The 18585-nt window shown below is 42.1% G+C and overlaps 1 protein-coding gene across 4 annotated transcripts in view; it reads right to left on the bottom strand.

Annotated features, from left to right (window-relative positions):
• Positions 1-18585, bottom strand: part of BAZ1A (bromodomain adjacent to zinc finger domain 1A) — a 762668-nt gene that overhangs the window by 459007 nt on the left and 285076 nt on the right. For all 4 annotated transcript variants that reach the window (XM_053697759.1, XM_053697757.1, XM_053697758.1 and 1 more), the window contains exon 13: positions 10233-10328. In XM_053697759.1, coding sequence (XP_053553734.1) covers positions 10233-10328 — 96 coding nt within the window. The remainder of the gene's footprint in view (positions 1-10232; positions 10329-18585) is intronic.

The following is an 18585-nucleotide window of genomic DNA, read 5'->3' on the forward strand; positions in this document are numbered from 1 at the left end:
GGATGAAATGTCTGACGACTCAGAAAATCTGCTTCCCAATTTTCCACTCCTGGGATGTGGATTGCAGACAAGTGGCAGGAGTGATCCTCCGCCCATTGAATTATCTTGGTCACTTCCTCCATCGCCAGGGAACTCCTTGTTCCCCCCTGATGGTTGATATATGCAACTGTCGTCATGTTGTCTGATTGAAACCTTATGAATTTGGCCTTTGCTAGTTGAGGCCAAGCCTTGAGAGCATTGAATATCGCTCTCAGTTCCAGAATGTTTATCGGGAGAAGAGATTCTTCCCGAGACCATAGACCCTGAGCTTTCAGGGGTTTCCAGACCGCGCCCCAGCCCACCAGACTGGCGTCGGTCGTGACAATGACCCACTCTGGTCTGCGGAAGCTCATCCCTTGAGACAGGTTGTCCAGGGTCAGCCACCAACGGAGTGAATCTCTGGTCCTCTGATCTACTTGGATCGTCGGGGACAAGTCTGTATAATCCCCATTCCACTGTCTGAGCATGCACAGTTGTAATGGTCTTAGATGAATTCGCGCAAAAGGAACTATGTCCATTGCCGCAAACATCAAACCTATTACTTCCATGCACTGCGCTATGGAAGGAAGAAGAACAGAATGAAGTACTTGACAAGAGCTTAGAAGTTTTGATTTTCTGGCCTCTGTCAGAAAAATCCTCATTTCTAAGGAGTCTATTATTGTTCCCAAGAAGGGAACTCTTGTTGACGGGAATAGAGAACTTTTTTCTACGTTCACTTTCCACCCGTGAGATCTGAGAAAGGCTAGGACAATGTCCATATGAGCCTTTGCTTGTGGCAGAGACGATGCTTGAATCAGTATGTCGTCCAAGTAAGGTACTACTGCAATGCCCCTTGGCCTTAGCACCGCTAGAAGGGACCCTAGTACCTTTGTGAAAATTCTTGGAGCAGTGGCTAATCCGAATGGAAGTGCCACAAACTGGTAATGCTTGTCCAGAAAGGCGAACCTTAGGAACCGATGATGTTCCTTGTGGATAGGAATATGTAGATACGCATCCTTTAAATCCACCGTGGTCATGAATTGACCTTCCTGGATGGTAGGAAGAATTGTCCGAATGGTTTCCATTTTGAACGATGGAACCCTGAGAAATTTGTTTAGGATCTTGAGATCCAAAATTGGCCTGAATGTTCCCTCTTTTTTGGGAACTATGAACAGATTGGAGTAAAACCCCATCCCTTGTTCTCCTAATGGAACAGGATGAATCACTCCCATTTTTAACAGGTCTTCTACACAATGTAAGAATGCCTGTCTTTTTATTTGGTCTGAAGACAATTGAGACCTGTGGAACCTTCCCCTTGGGGGTAGTTCCTTGAATTCCAGGAGATAACCTTGAGAAACTATTTCTAGTGCCCAAGGATCCTGAATATCTCTTGCCCAAGCCTGAGCGAAGAGAGAGAGTCTGCCCCCCACCAGATCCGGTCCCGGATCGGGGGCCAGCATCTCATGCTGTCTTAGTAGCGGTAACAGGCTTCTTGGCCTGCTTACCTTTGTTCCAGCCTTGCATCGGTCTCCAGGCTGGCTTGGTTTGAGAAGAATTACCCTCTTGCTTAGAGGATGTATAATTTGAGGCTTGTCCGTTTCTGCGAAAGGGACGAAAATTTGTTTTATTTTTAGCCTTAAAAGACCTATCCTGAGGAAGGGCGTGGCCCTTTCCCCCAGTGATGTCTGAAATAATCTCTTTCAAGTCAGGGCCAAACAGCGTTTTCCCCTTGAAAGGGATGTTAAGCAATTTGTTCTTGGAGGACACATCCGCTGACCAAGACTTTAGCCAAAGCGCTCTGCGCGCCACAATAGCAAAACCTGAATTTTTCACCGCTAATCTAGCTAATTGCAAAGTGGCGTCTAAGGTAAAAGAGTTAGCCAATTTAAGTGCTTGAACTCTGTCGAACCAGAAACACATTGCTGTAGTGACAGGAACAATGCATGAAATTGGTTGTAGAAGGTAACCTTGCTGAACAAACATCTTTTTAAGCAAACCCTCTAATTTTTTATCCATAGGATCTTTGAAAGCACAGCTATCTTCTATAGGGATAGTGGTGCATTTGTTTAGAGTAGAAACCGCCCCCTCGACCTTGGGGACTGTCTGCCATAAGTCCTTCCTGGGGTCGACCATAGGAAATAATTTCTTAAATATAGGGGGAGGGACAAAAGGTATGCCGGGCCTTTCCCATTCTTTATTTACAATGTCCGCCACCCGCTTGGGTATAGGAAAAGCTTCGGGGGGCACCGGGACCTCTAGGAACTTGTCCATCTTACATAATTTCTCTGGAATGACCAAATTGTCACAATCATCCAGAGTAGATAACACCTCCTTAAGCAGAGCGCGGAGATGTTCCAATTTAAATTTGAATGTAATAACGTCAGGTTCAGCTTGTTAAGAAATTTTTCCTGAATCTGAAATTTCTCCCTCAGACAAAACCTCCCTGGCCCCTTCAGACTGGTGTAAGGGCATGTCAGAACCATTATCATCAGCGTCCTCATGCTCTTCAGTATCTAAAACAGAGCAGTCGCGCTTTCGCTGATAAGTGGGCATTTTGGCTAAAATGTTTTTAATAGAATTATCCATTACAGCCGTTAATTGTTGCATAGTAAGGAGGATTGGCGCACTAGATGAACTAGGGACCTCCTGAGTGGGCAAGACTGGTGTAGACATAGAAGGAGATGATGCAGTACCATGCTTACTCCCCTCACTTAAGGAATCATTTTGGGCAACATTATCAGTGGCATCATTGTCCCTACTTTGTTTGTCACATTCATCACATATATTTAAATGGAGAGGAACCTTGGCTTCCGAACATACAGAACATCGTCTATCTGATGGTTCAGACATGTTAATAGGCATAAACTTGATAAAGCACAAAAAACGTTTTAAAATAAAACCGTTACTGTCACTTTAAATTTTAAACTGAACACACTTTATTACTGAATATGTGCAAAAGTATGAAGGAATTGTTCAAAATTCACCAAAATTTCACCACAGTGTCTTAAAGCCTTAAAAGTATTGCACACCAAATTTGAAAGCTTTAACTCTTAAAATAACGGAACCAGAGCCGTTTTTACATTTAACCCCTATACAGTCCCTGGTATCTGCTTTGCTGAGACCCAACCAAGCCCAGAGGGGAATACGATACCAAATGACGCCTTCAATAAGCTTTTTCAGTGGATCTGAGCTCCTCACACATGCATCTGCATGCCTTGCTTCTCAAAAACAACTGCGCATTAGTGGCGCGAAAATGAGGCTCTGCCTATGACTAGAAAAGGCCCCCAGTGAAAAAGGTGTCCAATACAGTGCCTGCCGTTTTTTTAACAGAATTCCCAAGATTAAAATAAACTCTTCAAAGTTATAAACCATTAAATATGCTTATAAAGTAATCGTTTTAGCCCAGAAAAATGTCTACCAGTCTTTAAAGCCCTTGTGAAGCCCTTTATTCTTATATTTAAAACTAAGAAAATGGCTTACCGGATCCCATAGGAAAAATGACAGCTTCCAGCATTACCAAGTCTTGTTAGAAATGTGTCATACCTCAAGCAGCAAAAGTCTGCTCACTGTTTCCCCCAACTGAAGTTAATTCATCTCAACAGTCCTGTGTGGAAACAGACATCGATTTTAGTAACGGTTGCTAAAATCATTATCCTCTTACAAACAGAAATCTTCATCTCTTTTCTGTTTCAGAGTAAATAGTACATACCAGCACTATTTTAAAATAACAAACTCTTGATTGAAGAATAAAAACTACATTTAAACACCAAAAAACTCTTAGCCATCTCCGTGGAGATGTTGCCTGTGCAACGGCAAAGAGAATGACTGGGGAAGGCGGAGCCTAGGAGGGATCATGTGACCAGCTTTGCTGGGCTCTTTGCCATTTCCTGTTGGGGAAGAGAATATCCCACAAGTAAGGATGACGCCGTGGACCGGACACACCTATGTTGGAGAAAAGGAAATTTATGCTTACCTGAAATATGTATTTATTTGTCGACACGATGAGTCCACGGATCATCATTAATTACTGTTGGGAATCTCTCTACTGCCCAGCAGGAGGCAGCAAAGAGCAAGAGTTAAATAACTCCTCCCTTCCCTACCACTCCAGTCATTCGACCGAAGTAAAGAAGAGAAAGGAAAAAACAAGGTGCAGAGGTGTCTAAAGTTTATAACATACTAACAAACTGTCTAAATAAAAGGGCGGGCCGTGGACTCATCGTGTCAAGAAATAAATACATTTATCAGGTAAGCATAAATTTCCTTTTCTTTCTAATGACACGAGTCCACGGATCACCATTAATTACTGTTGGGAATCAAAACCCAAGCTAGAGTACACAGATAAGGGAGGGCCAAGACAGGAAACCTAAACGGAAGGCACCATTGCCTGAAAAACCTTTCTCCCAAAAGAGGCCTCAGCCGAGGCAAGAGAGACAATTTATAGAAGAAAGGACCAGGTTGCAGGCTTGCAAAACTGTTCCCTAAACGGCTCCATTTTGAATGGCCACAAAGAAAAAGAAATAGTTGTAACTTTGTCTTTTAACGTTAAACAGAAGACTAACGAAAATCCTAGTCGTCTGTACAAAGACTCATAATGCACGTACCAAGTCCTGCCAAAGAGGATTAGGACACAAGGAAAGAACAATAATCTCCTAATTAATGTTCCGTTCCGAAACTACTTTAGGGATGAAACCCTAATTTAGTATTTAAACCCACCTTATCCAATAAAGAATAAGGAAGGGAAACATATACTGTAAGCCAAGAGCTCTTATACTCTACAAGCAGAGGAAAACAACAAGAAACAAAACATTCCAAGATTACACTAAATATCTAAGGAATGCAGCGGCTCAAACTGAGCCCCTTGAAGAACTTTAAGAATAAAATTAAAAACTTCAAGAATGAATAACGGATTTGAAGACAGGCCTGATCCGGAAAAAAGGCCTGACCAAACAAAGAACGTCTAAAAATCCGCCCGACGCTCATGTAACCAAAATAGTCAAGGCAGTAATTCGGCCCCTTAGGGAACTTGCCGATAATCCCTTCTGCAAACCTTCTTGGAGAAAAAGACTTAAAGGAATCCGAACTCTATTCAATTTTAAGAGTAATCCATGGATTCACCCCAGCATAAATATTTACGCCATATCTTATGGTTAAAATTATCCCAGTCAAAGGCTAACGAGCAAGAAACATGATCTCAATGACTGATTTCGAAATCCACGCTTAGATAAAATAAAGCATTCATCTTCAAGCAGTCAACTTGATAGAAATTAGATCTTGATGAAAAAAGGGTCCTTGAAGTAGAAGGTCCCTCCTCAACGGGAAGTCTCCAAGGTGTAAAATGACAAGTCCACCAGGACTGCATACCAAATCCTGCGAGGTCACATTGGTGATATGAGGATCACCAACAACCTTGAGTCAAGACTCAAGGAAGAAAAGCAAACAGAGGAAATAGGTATGCGAGACAGAAATTGCAATGTACCACCAGAGCGACTATCAGTACCACCTGAGGGTTCCTTGACCCAAAGCTCGGAAGCTTGCAATTTATTGAGAAGCCAAGAAATCCAATGCAACTGACCCCCTTTGACAATGAGATTGGAAAAACACTTCTGGCTGGAGTTCCCACTCCACCGGGAAAAAAGGTCTGCCTAATTACGAAAACCGTCACTCAGATGTCAACCTTTGGAATGTGGATCGTCGACAGACAGCAACAGTGGGTCTCTGCCCACCAAATAATCTTGGCTACCTCTGTCATTGTTAGGGAACTCCGCGTTCCCTGATGATTTATGAAAGCAACTGAAGTTATGTTGTCCGACTGGAACCTCAAATTGGGCCCAGGCTAACTAGGGCCAGACCAGAAGAGCATTGAAGATCACTCACAGCTCGTCGAATGTTTATAGGCAGAACAGACTCGCTTAGCCTTTAGTGGGCACCAGACTGCTCCCCAACCTAAAAGGCTGGTGACTGCTGTCACATTAACCAAGGGAATCTGCGAAGCAGGTCCCCTGGGAGAAATGATCCTGAGACAACCACCATTGAAGAAAATCCCTCGTCTCCTGCTCCAGTAGTATTCGTGGAGACAAAACCGCATAATCTCCGTTCTATTGTCTGAGCAAGTATAACTGCAGAGATCTTAGGTGGAACCAAGCAAACGGGATGATGTCCATTGCCGCCACCATCAGCCTGATTACCTTTAACTGAACCACTGACGGCCAAGGAGTGGACTGAAGTGCTAGGCAAGAATAGGAAATCTTTGATTTCCTGACTACAATCAGAAAAAACTTCATTGATAGGGAATCTATTATGGTTCCCAAGAAAGTTACCCTTGTATTTGGAACCAATGAGCTCTTTTTCCAAATCTACCTTCCATCCGTGAGATCGCAGGAAGGATAACATTTCCGTGTGGAATCTTGCTTGTTGAAAGGATGGCGCCTGGACCAGGATGTCGTCCAGATAGGGCGCCACTGCAATGCCCCAAAACCGAACCACTGCCAACATCGATCCAAGAACCTTGCTGTAGCAAGACCGAAGGGCAGAGCCACGAATTAGGAGTGTTTGGCTAGAAAGTCAAACCTTAGAAACTTGTGATGATCCTTGTGAATAGGAAAATGCAAGAATTTATTTCCTTTAAATCCACATGTCATGAATTGACCCTCTTGGACCAAAGGAAGAATGGAACGAATAGTTTCCATCTCGAAGGAACTTTGAGAAATTTGTTTAGACTCTTGACATCTAGAATTGGTCTGAAGGTTCCCTCTTTTTTGGGAATCAGTAACAGATTGGAAAAAAATACCGCCCCTGTTCCTGTATTGGAATAGGAACTATTACTCCCAGGTCGGAAAGGTCTTTTACACAGTGTAAGAACGCCTCTCTCTGTCTGATCTACAGATAATCCTGAAAGCAGAAACCTGCCTTTGGGAGGAAAACTTTGAGCTCCAGTTTATATCCCTGGGACACTATGTCTACAGCCCAGGGATCGAATTCAGGCCTGAGCGAAGAAGGAAAGACTGCATGGATCGGGAGCATGCCCTTCATGCTGTACTAAATTCAATAGTAGGCTCCTTGGATTGTTCCGCTTAGACTGTTCCTGCTTGGAAGCGGAATAATTTCCCTTGAAGATTCAAAAGGAACGAGAATTACTCTGATGTCCCTTCTGTTTTTTTCTCTTATCCTGCGGGAGAAGATGACCCTAACCTCCCGTAAAATCAGAAATTATTTCCATCAAGCCAGATCCAAACAAGGCTTTCCCCTTGTAAGGAATCGCTAGAAGCTTAGACTTAGAGGATATATCCGCAGACCAAGGTTAACTCTAAAGCTCTGCGCGCTAGAACAGAGAAGCCTGAAATTTTTGCTCCCAGTTTGATAACTTAAAAGGAAGCAATCGTAATAAAAGAAATAGCCAATTTAAGAGCTATTATCCTATCCTGGATCTCATCCAGGAGAGTGTCTGTCCTAATAGCATTAGACAACGCATCGAACCAATAAGCTGCCGCACTGGTGACGGTAACAATGCACACAGCTGGTTGCCATTGTAAACCCTGGTGTACATCTATCTTTTTGAGTAATTTTTTGTCCATAGGATATTTAAAAGCACAACTATCCTCTATGGGTATAGTAGTTCTCTTAGCTAGAGTGGAAACCGCTCCTTCCACCTTGGGGACTGTTTGCCAAGCCTCCTTGACAGAGACGGCTATGGGGAACATTTATTTAAATATAGGAAATGGAGAAAAAGGGATACCCAGTCTCTTACACGTACCGGAAACACATCTATCGAGGAAGGTACCTAGAATATTAGTGAAGCTTACTGGAGTTCTTAGGATTAATGACGACTGAAGTCGCTGTCGTCCAATGTAGCTAAAACCTCCTTAAGTAGCAGAAGGAGGTGTTCAAGATTAAACCTGAAGGATACTACTTCGTTATCAGTAAGAGGAATTACACTGTCAGAATCTGAAATTTCACCTTCAGATGCTACTACGGTATCCCCCTCCTCAGGCTTCTGAGAGGGGGCGTCTACAATAGCAATAAATGTGTCTGAAACCTCGCCTACTGAATGTCTGATTTTCCTCTTAAGCTTTCCCTGTAACATAGGAAAAGCAGACAACGCATCTGAAACTGCAGAAGACATGAGAGGAGTGATGTCTTGTAAAGTAACCCCAGAATGAGATATAGAGTAAGCACAGGGCACTGCATGTAAGGGCGGTAAAATTTTGGAACTCCAGAGAAGAAAACTGCGTATATTGAATATTGTCATTAGATTTCTGAACAGCATCCCCCTTTGGAAAATGTTGTCTCAGAAAAAAAAAAGCATATCCCTTAAGGTTTAAAATCCTCTCAAAACATGGAGGAACAGAAAGGGATTGGTGGTTCCACATTGGCATCAAACACAAAGAACAAGAGACACTTTTTGCATGGCCTCTTGGTCAATTCTGATTCACAATGAATACAACTATCCAAAAAAACTTTAAATTTTTTAATCAAAATTTTAAAAAAATATACATAAACGTTACTGTCACTTTAAATTTTAAAATGGTCACTATTTTTTTTTTTATTATTTAAGAGTTAAGGTGGCAGAAAAGCTTAAATTATATTGCAGTTCACGTCTATACCTCAGCAGGACTCTGCTGAGGTGCCTGACTGTAAAACTGACTCCCTCTGAGCAGCGTATCCACAGTATTCAGATCCAGAACTCAACCGCAACAGCAGAAGACAGTCTCCGGTCCTAATTACGCATGTTACAATAGAGGATGCGTAATAGGACAAGCAGCTATACAACGTCTCTACACACTCTAAAGCTTTCCTGCATCTGGAAGAGAAGGGAAAAAGGCGGGCAACGAAAATGGCGCCTCCCCTAGTACCGCCAGTCGTGGGCTTTGCCAATACAGTCATCTTCCGGTCGGCATGTTTGTTTATGCAACCGCCGAGAGATGTAAACCACCACAATCATATGCTTGGCCCAGTGCCTGCGTCTAGTCATGCCAAAAAAAAATATAAAGTGCCCAATTCTAATAAAGGCTTCCTTATATGCCATCCTTATGAAATAAAGTGTCCAACTTTCCTTTAAACCCCAGATATAAAAGTCAGCACATACCTCATATTCTGCCCGACAGCAAAGGCAGCTCCCAGGTTTGAGAGGTCCTTTCCCTTACATGGACCTGTGAAATAAAAGAAAATACTGAGTAATATCCCTCAGATTTATCAGAATTCGGGCAGCATCAGTATGGGAGGCGCAGTGAGAATTATGTCCCACAAGTTCCCATTGCTCTAAAGCCACCACTGCTCTACTGAAGAGACTGATATGGACTACGGCTACACACCAGAACAAAGCAGCATAATCTTGTACTACTAAAAAAATAATAAACTCTTGATAGAATAATCTTTTCTAACACCTAACATTACCACCACCTTGCTATAAATGTAGGCCAAGAGAATGACTGGAGTGGGAGGGAAGGGAGGAGTTATTTAACAGCTCTGCCAAGATACTAAGAGACTCACTGAGACCTTTATGTATAAGTTAGACCCGCAAGGTGGTAGCCTCTCGGGAAACATTCACATTACAGTACATTGACGAATAAAGTAAAATAAAACAATCTTACCAGAATCTACGCCGTAGAACAGGAACACGGCCCTTCAAGTGTGACAGATAGTAGCATCACCTCTGCCATGGACTTGAGAGAAGAAAGCAGGCAGCAAAGCGAAGTTCGACAACGCCGATTGCTTGAGGAGCTGTTAATATGAGTCGGGATGGTTTCGCAGAAAGAAACTCCCTGCATCTCCGAACTCTAACTTTCATCCAAGCCCTCACTGAGAGACTGACAGGACTACATCAAACTCCTGTCCCATACTGAAGAGTACTACCCTCCATAAGAGACAAAAACAAAAATTTAAAATTCTGACACTTCTATGTCATCCTCCTGGGACGAAAGGCAAAGAATGACTGGGGGATGAAGTGAGTATTTAAGCCTTTGGATGGGTTGTCTTTGCCTCCTCCTGGTGGTCAGGTTCTTATTTCCCAAAAGTAACAAATCCAGCTGTGGACTCTTTCCATTTAAGAAGAAAAGTGAGGTTTCATCATGCATTATGGTATTTGAAAACATGTGAATTTGTTATTGTTTTCTTATGTGATGTATGTAATACTTTGATAAATGTCAAGTTAAAACAATGTATGCTAAATATCTCAATATTTTTAAATTATTTTTATTAAAGAATGTGAAAGAATATACCTTGATGTAACTGTGGCCACGCTGCTGCTAATGAAGCCACTGCTAATAAGGCAGATTTGGTTGTGTCTTGATCCTCATCCAAAGCTTCAGTTAGATCTATTTAAAAAAAATATATATATATATATAAAATCTGAAAAACAATACATTATCTTTATATGACATGAACCAACAAAATAAAATCCCACCTGCAGCACACACATTTCATAAAAACAAAGCTGAACATGCAGAAAACCTTAAATCATTTCCAATAATATCTATATTTATGCATTTTAATAAAGTGGGGGGGGGGGGCACAGTAAGGAACAAATCATTTCTTTTAATGCTAACATTACATTATATAACAATCAAAGTTAATGGTCTGACTAAACTATGACTGAACATTAAAAGGGTCAAAACACCTTGTTTTACTTGTAACGTTTAACTTAAATATGATAAAGTGATAATATGATGTGTCAAATGCTCCATAAGGTATATGCACAAAGAAGATGTATATCTAATCTCAAAACACTGCTCAAAAATGTCCAAAAATTTTATATACAACAGCAGCAGAAGTTTGACAACTTGTGTACATTTTACTTTAATAAGTTTTTTAAATCTCATCTTTTATTAATCTGCAGTATATTTATATAAATTCAGTAAAAAAAACCAATTTATGTAAGAACTTACCTGATAAATTTATTTCTTTCATATTGGCAAGAGTCCATGAGCTAGTGACATATGGGATATACAATCCTACCAGGAGGGGCAAAGTTTCCCAAACCTCAAAATGCCTATAAATACACCCCTCACCACACCCACAATTCAGTTTAACAAATAGCCAAGTAGTTGGGTGATAAAGAAAGGAGTAAAAAGCATCAACAAAGGAATCTGTAAATAATTGTGCTTATACAAAAAAATCATAACCACCATAAAAAGGGTGGGCCTCATGGACTCTTGCCAATATGAAAGAAATGAATTTATCAGGTAAGTGCTTACATAAATTATGTTTTCTTTCATGTAATTGGCAAGAGTCCATGAGCTAGTGACGTATGGGATATCAAATACCCAAGATGTGGAACTCCATGCAAGAATCACTAGAGAGGGAGGGATAAAAATAAACAGCCATATGCTGGAAAATTAATCCACAACCCAAAATATGTTCTTCTCATAAAGAAAAGAAAAACTTAAAACATCAGCAGAAGAATCAAACTGAAACAGCTGCCTGAAGAACTTTTCTACCAAAAACTACTTCTCAAGAAGCAAATACATCAAAATGGTAGAATTAAGTAAATTTATGTAAAGAAGACCAAATTGCCGCTTACAAATTTGATCAACTGAAGCTTCGTTCTTAAAAGCCCACGAAGTGGCGACTGATCTAGTAGAATGAGCTGTAATTCTCTGAAGTGGGGCCTAACCCGACTCCAATAAGCTTGAAGAATCAAAAGCTTTAATCAAGAAACCAAGGAAATAGCAGAAGTTTTCTGACCTTTCCTAGGACCAGATAATATAACAAATAGACGAGAAGTCTTCCTGAAATCTTAATAGCTTCAATATAATATTTCAAAGCTCTCACCACATCCAAAGAATGTAAGGATCTTTCCAAAGAATTCTTAGGATTAGGACACAAGGAAGGAACAACAATTTCTATACTAATGTTATTATTCACAACCTTAGGAAAAATTGAAATGAAGTCCGCAAAACCTCCTTATCCTGATGAAAAATCAGAAAAGGAGATTCACAAGAAAGAGCAGATAGCTCAGAAACTCATCTAGCAGAAGAGATAGCCAAAAGGAACAATACTTTCCAAGAAAGTAGTAAAATGTCCAAAGAATGCATAGGCTCAATATGGAGGAGCCTGTAAAGCCCTCCAAACCAAATTAAGACTCCAAGGAGGAGAGATTGATTTAATGACAGGCTTAAATACAAACGAAAGCCTGTACAAAACAGTGAATATCAAGAAGTTTAGCAATTTTTCTGTGAATAAAACAGAAAGAGCAGAGATTTGTCCCTTCAAGGAACTTGCAGACAAAACCTTATCCCAACTATCCTGAAAAAAATGCAAAATTCTTGCAACTCTAAAAGAAGGCCAAGAGAATTTATGAGAAGAACACCATGAAATGTAAATCTTCCAAACTCTGTAATAAATCTTTCAAGAGACAGATTTACAAGCTTGTAACATAGTATTAATCACTGAGTCAGAGAAACCTCTATGACTTAGCACTAAGCAATCAATTCCCATACCTTCAAATTTAATGATTTGAAAATTTGAAGGAAAAACAGACCTTGAGACAGTAGGTCTGGCCTTAACTGAAGTGGCCAAGGTTGGCAGCTGGACATCCAAACAAGACCCGCATACCAAAACCTGTGAGGCAATGCTGGAGCCACCAGCAACACAAACGATTGTTCCATGATGATTCTGGAAATCACTCTTGGAAGAACTAGAGGCGGGAAAATATAAACAGGTTGATAACACCAAGGAAGTGTCAGCGCACCCACTGCTTCCGCCTGAAAATCCCTGAACCTGGACAGGCATCTGGGAAGTCTCTTGTTTAGATGAGAGGCCATCCGATCATATCGAACAATCTGAGAAAACACATCTGGATGGAGGAACCACTCCCCAGGATGTAAAGTCTGACGGCTGAGATAATCCGCCTCCCAATGTCTATATCTGGGATATGCACCGCAGAAATTAGACAGGAGCTGTATTCCGCCCAAGCAAGTATCCGAGATACTTCTTCTTAGCTTGTGGACTGTGAGTCCCACCCTGCTGATTGACAAATGCCACTGTATGTGATATTGTCTGTTTGAAAATAAATGAACAGTTCTCTCTTCAACAAAGGCCAAAACTGAAGAGCTCTGAGAATAGCACAGAGATCTAAAATACTGATTGGTAATCTCGCCTCTTGAGATTTCCAAACCCCTTGTGCTGTCAGAGATCCCCAAACAACTCCCCAACCTGAAAGACTTGCATCGGTAGAGATCATAGTCCAGGTTAGCCAAAAAAAGAAGCCCCTTGAACTAAACAATGGTGATTTACCACCACGTCAGAGAGAGTGTCAAACATTGGGATCTAAGAATATTATTTGTGATATCTTAGTATAATCCCTGCACCATGGATTCAGCAAACAAGGCTGGAGAGGTCTCATGTGAGAACGAGCAAAGGGAAATGCGTCCAATGCTGCAGTCATGAGACTGAAATTTTCCATGCACATAACCACTGAAGGGAATGACTGAGACTGAAGGTGCCGACAGGCTGCAACCACTTTCAAACGTCTCTTGTCTGTTAGAGACAGAGTCATGGACACTGAATCTATCTGGAAACCTAAAAAGGTGACCCTTGTCTGAGGAATCAAACTTTTTGGTAAATTGATCCTCCAACCATGTTTCCGAAGAAACAACACTAGTTGATTAGTGTGAGATTCTGCAGAACGGAAGGACTGAGCTAGTACCAAAATATTGTCCAAATAAGGAAACACTGCAATACCCTGCTCTTTGGTTTCCATAAAGCAGGGCACGAAAAAACTTTTAAAAAAGATTCTTTGAGCGGTTGATAATCCAAAAATAGAAAAGCAACAAATTGGTAACACATGTCTAGAAAAGAGAATCTCAGGAACTGATAATGATCTGAATGAATCGGAATATGAAGGTATACATCCTGCAATCCATTATGGACCTAAAATGTCCTTGCTGAATAAAAGGCAGAACAGTCCTTAAAGTCACCATTTGAAAATTGGTACTCTTACATAACTATTCAAAATTTTCACATCCAGAATTGGGCTGAATGAAATTTCCTTCTTTGAGACAATGAATAGATTTGAATAAAAAAAACAGACCTTGTCCCTGAAAAGGAACTGGCATGACTACCCCTGAAACTCCAGGTCTGAAACACACTTCAGGAAAGCCTGAGCTTTAACTGGATTTGCTGGGATAGGTGAGAGAAAAAAATCTTCTCACAGGAGGATTTACTCAGAATCCTATTCGAAACCCCTGAGACACAATACTCTGAAACCATTGATTTGGACCGAATTTATCCAAAACATTCTTGAAAAAAACCTTAATCTGCCCTCTACCATCTGAGCTGAAATGAGAGTCGCACCTTCATGCGGACTTAGGGGCTGGCTTTTGGTTTCTTAAATGGGTTGGATTTATTCCATTTAAAGAAGGTTTCCAATTGGAAATAGATTCCATAGGAAAGGATTAGGTTTTTATGTCCCTTTTTTGAAAAAAGAACTAAAACAATTTAGAAGCTTAATATTTACCCTTAGGTCTCTTATTACCTTGGAAAGAAAGATCGCAATCTAGACTTAAACAGGCCCATTTATCAAGCTCCGTACGGAGCTTGAAGGGCCGTGTTTCTGGCGAGTCTTCAGACTCGCCAGAAACACAAGTTATGAAGCAGCGGTCTAATCACCGGAAATCAACCCGATCGAATACGATCGGGTTGATTGACAGCTCCCTGCTGGCGGCCGATTGGCCGCGAGTCAGCAGGGGGCGGCGTTGCACCAGCAGCTCTTGTGAGCTGCTGGTGCAATGTTAAATGTGGAGAGCGTATTGCTCTCCGCATTTAGCGAGGTCTTGCGGACCTGATCCGCAGTGTCGGATCAGGTCCGCAAGCCCTTTGATAAATGGGCCCCAAAAAGTCATATCAGCATTCGAAGATTTAAGCCTCAAAACTCTTGTAGCTAAAAATAGCTAAATACATAGATCTAACATCAATCTTGATGATATAAAAAAAATGGCATCAGAACTGATTAGTATGTTGCAGAAACAAACAATACTAGATAAATCAGAATCCAATTCTTGTTGCGCTAAATCTCCAACAAAAAAACAGAATTTATGTTTACCTGATAAATTACTTTCTCCAACGGTGTGTCCGGTCCACGGCGTCATCCTTACTTGTGGGATATTCTCTTCCCCAACAGGAAATGGCAAAGAGCCCAGCAAAGCTGGTCACATGATCCCTCCTAGGCTCCGCCTACCCCAGTCATTCGACCGACGTTAAGGAGGAATATTTGCATAGGAGAAACCATATGGTACCGTGGTGACTGTAGTTAAAGAAAATAAATTATCAGACCTGATTAAAAAAACCAGGGCGGGCCGTGGACCGGACACACCGTTGGAGAAAGTAATTTATCAGGTAAACATAAATTCTGTTTTCTCCAACATAGGTGTGTCCGGTCCACGGCGTCATCCTTACTTGTGGGAACCAATACCAAAGCTTTAGGACACGGATGAAGGGAGGGAGCAAATCAGGTCACCTAAATGGAAGGCACCACGGCTTGCAAAACCTTTCTCCCAAAAATAGCCTCAGAAGAAGCAAAAGTATCAAACTTGTAAAATTTGGTAAAAGTGTGCAGTGAAGACCAAGTCGCTGCCCTACATATCTGATCAACAGAAGCCTCGTTCTTGAAGGCCCATGTGGAAGCCACAGCCCTAGTGGAATGAGCCGTGATTCTTTCGGGAGGCTGCCGTCCGGCAGTCTCGTAAGCCAATCTGATGATGCTTTTAATCCAAAAAGAGAGAGAGGTAGAAGTTGCTTTTTGACCTCTCCTTTTACCGGAATAAACAACAAACAAGGAAGATGTTTGTCTAAAATCCTTTGTAGCATCTAAATAGAATTTTAGAGCGCGAACAACATCCAAATTGTGCAACAAACGTTCCTTCTTTGAAACTGGTTTCGGACACAGAGAAGGTACGATAATCTCCTGGTTAATGTTTTTGTTAGAAACAACTTTTGGAAGAAAACCAGGTTTAGTACGTAAAACCACCTTATCTGCATGGAACACCAGATAAGGAGGAGAACACTGCAGAGCAGATAATTCTGAAACTCTTCTAGCAGAAGAAATTGCAACTAAAAACAAAACTTTCCAAGATAATAACTTAATATCAACGGAATGTAAGGGTTCAAACGGAACCCCCTGAAGAACTGAAAGAACTAAGTTGAGACTCCAAGGAGGAGTCAAAGGTTTGTAAACAGGCTTAATTCTAACCAGAGCCTGAACAAAGGCTTGAACATCTGGCACAGCTTCCAGCTTTTTGTGAAGTAACACAGACAAGGCAGAAATCTGTCCCTTCAGGGAACTAGCAGATAATCCTTTTTCCAATCCTTCTTGAAGGAAGGATAGAATCTTAGGAATCTTAACCTTGTCCCAAGGGAATCCTTTAGATTCACACCAACAGATATATTTTTTCCAAATTTTGTGGTAAATCTTTCTAGTTACAGGCTTTCTGGCCTGAACAAGAGTATCGATAACAGAATCTGAGAACCCTCGCTTCGATAAGATCAAGCGTTCAATCTCCAAGCAGTCAGCTGGAGTGAAACCAGATTCGGATGTTCGAACGGACCCTGAACAAGAAGGTCTCGTCTCAAAGGTAGCTTCCAAGGTGGAGCCGATGACATATTCACCAGATCTGCATACCAAGTCCTGCGTGGCCACGCAGGAGCTATCAAGATCACCGACGCCCTCTCCTGATTGATCCTGGCTACCAGCCTGGGGATGAGAGGAAACGGCGGGAACACATAAGCTAGTTTGAAGGTCCAAGGTGCTACTAGTGCATCCACTAGAGCCGCCTTGGGATCCCTGGATCTGGACCCGTAGCAAGGAACTTTGAAGTTCTGACGAGAGGCCATCAGATCCATGTCTGGAATGCCCCACAGCTGAGTGACTTGGGCAAAGATTTCCGGATGGAGTTCCCACTCCCCCGGATGCAATGTCTGACGACTCAGAAAATCCGCTTCCCAATTTTCCACTCCTGGGATGTGGATAGCAGACAGGTGGCAGGAGTGAGACTCCGCCCATAGAATGATTTTGGTCACTTCTTCCATCGCTAGGGAACTCCTTGTTCCCCCCTGATGGTTGATGTACGCAACAGTTGTCATGTTGTCTGATTGAAACCGTATGAACTTGGCCCTCGCTAGCTGAGGCCAAGCCTTGAGAGCATTGAATATCGCTCTCAGTTCCAGAATATTTATCGGTAGAAGAGATTCTTCCCGAGACCAAAGACCCTGAGCTTTCAGGGATCCCCAGACCGCGCCCCAGCCCATCAGACTGGCGTCGGTCGTGACGATGACCCACTCCGGTCTGCGGAATGTCATCCCTTGTGACAGGTTGTCCAGGGACAGCCACCAACGGAGTGAGTCTCTGGTCCTCTGATTTACTTGTATCTTCGGAGACAAGTCTGTATAGTCCCCATTCCACTGACTGAGCATGCACAGTTGTAATGGTCTTAGATGAATGCGCGCAAAAGGAACTATGTCCATTGCCGCTACCATCAAACCGATCACTTCCATGCACTGCGCTATGGAAGGAAGAGGAACGGAATGAAGTATCCGACAAGAGTCTAGAAGTTTTGTTTTTCTGGCCTCTGTCAGAAAAATCCTCATTTCTAAGGAGTCTATTATTGTTCCCAAGAAGGGAACCCTTGTTGACGGAGATAGAGAACTCTTTTCCACGTTCACTTTCCATCCGTGAGATCTGAGAAAGGCCAGGACAATGTCCGTGTGAGCCTTTGCTTGAGGAAGGGACGACGCTTGAATCAGAATGTCGTCCAAGTAAGGTACTACAGCAATGCCCCTTGGTCTTAGCACAGCTAGAAGGGACCCTAGTACCTTTGTGAAAATCCTTGGAGCAGTGGCTAATCCGAAAGGAAGCGCCACGAACTGGTAATGCTTGTCCAGGAATGCGAACCTTAGGAACCGATGATGTTCCTTGTGGATAGGAATATGTAGATACGCATCCTTTAAATCCACTGTGGTCATGAATTGACCTTCCTGGATGGAAGGAAGAATAGTTCGAATGGTTTCCATCTTGAACGATGGAACCTTGAGAAACTTGTTTAAGATCTTGAGATCTAAGATTGGTCTGAACGTTCCCTCTTTTTTGGGAACTATGAACAGATTGGAGTAGAACCCCATCCCTTGTTCTCTTAATGGAACAGGATGAATCACTCCCATTTTTAACAGGTCTTCTACACAATGTAAGAATGCCTGTCTTTTTATGTGGTCTGAAGACAACTGAGACCTGTGGAACCTCCCCCTTGGGGGAAGCCCCTTGAATTCCAGAAGATAACCTTGGGAGACTATTTCTAGCGCCCAAGGATCCAGAACATCTCTTGCCCAAGCCTGAGCGAAGAGAGAGAGTCTGCCCCCCACCAGATCCGGTCCCGGATCGGGGGCCAACATTTCATGCTGTCTTGGTAGCAGTGGCAGGTTTCTTGGCCTGCTTTCCCTTGTTCCAGCCTTGCATTGGTCTCCAAGCTGGCTTGGCTTGAGAAGTATTACCCTCTTGCTTAGAGGACGTAGCACTTTGGGCTGGTCCATTTCTACGAAAGGGACGAAAATTAGGTTTATTTTTTGCCTTGAAAGGCCGATCCT

Source organism: Bombina bombina, chromosome 1, assembly GCF_027579735.1.
Source record: "Bombina bombina isolate aBomBom1 chromosome 1, aBomBom1.pri, whole genome shotgun sequence".
Classification (NCBI taxonomy): Eukaryota; Metazoa; Chordata; class Amphibia; order Anura; family Bombinatoridae; genus Bombina; species Bombina bombina.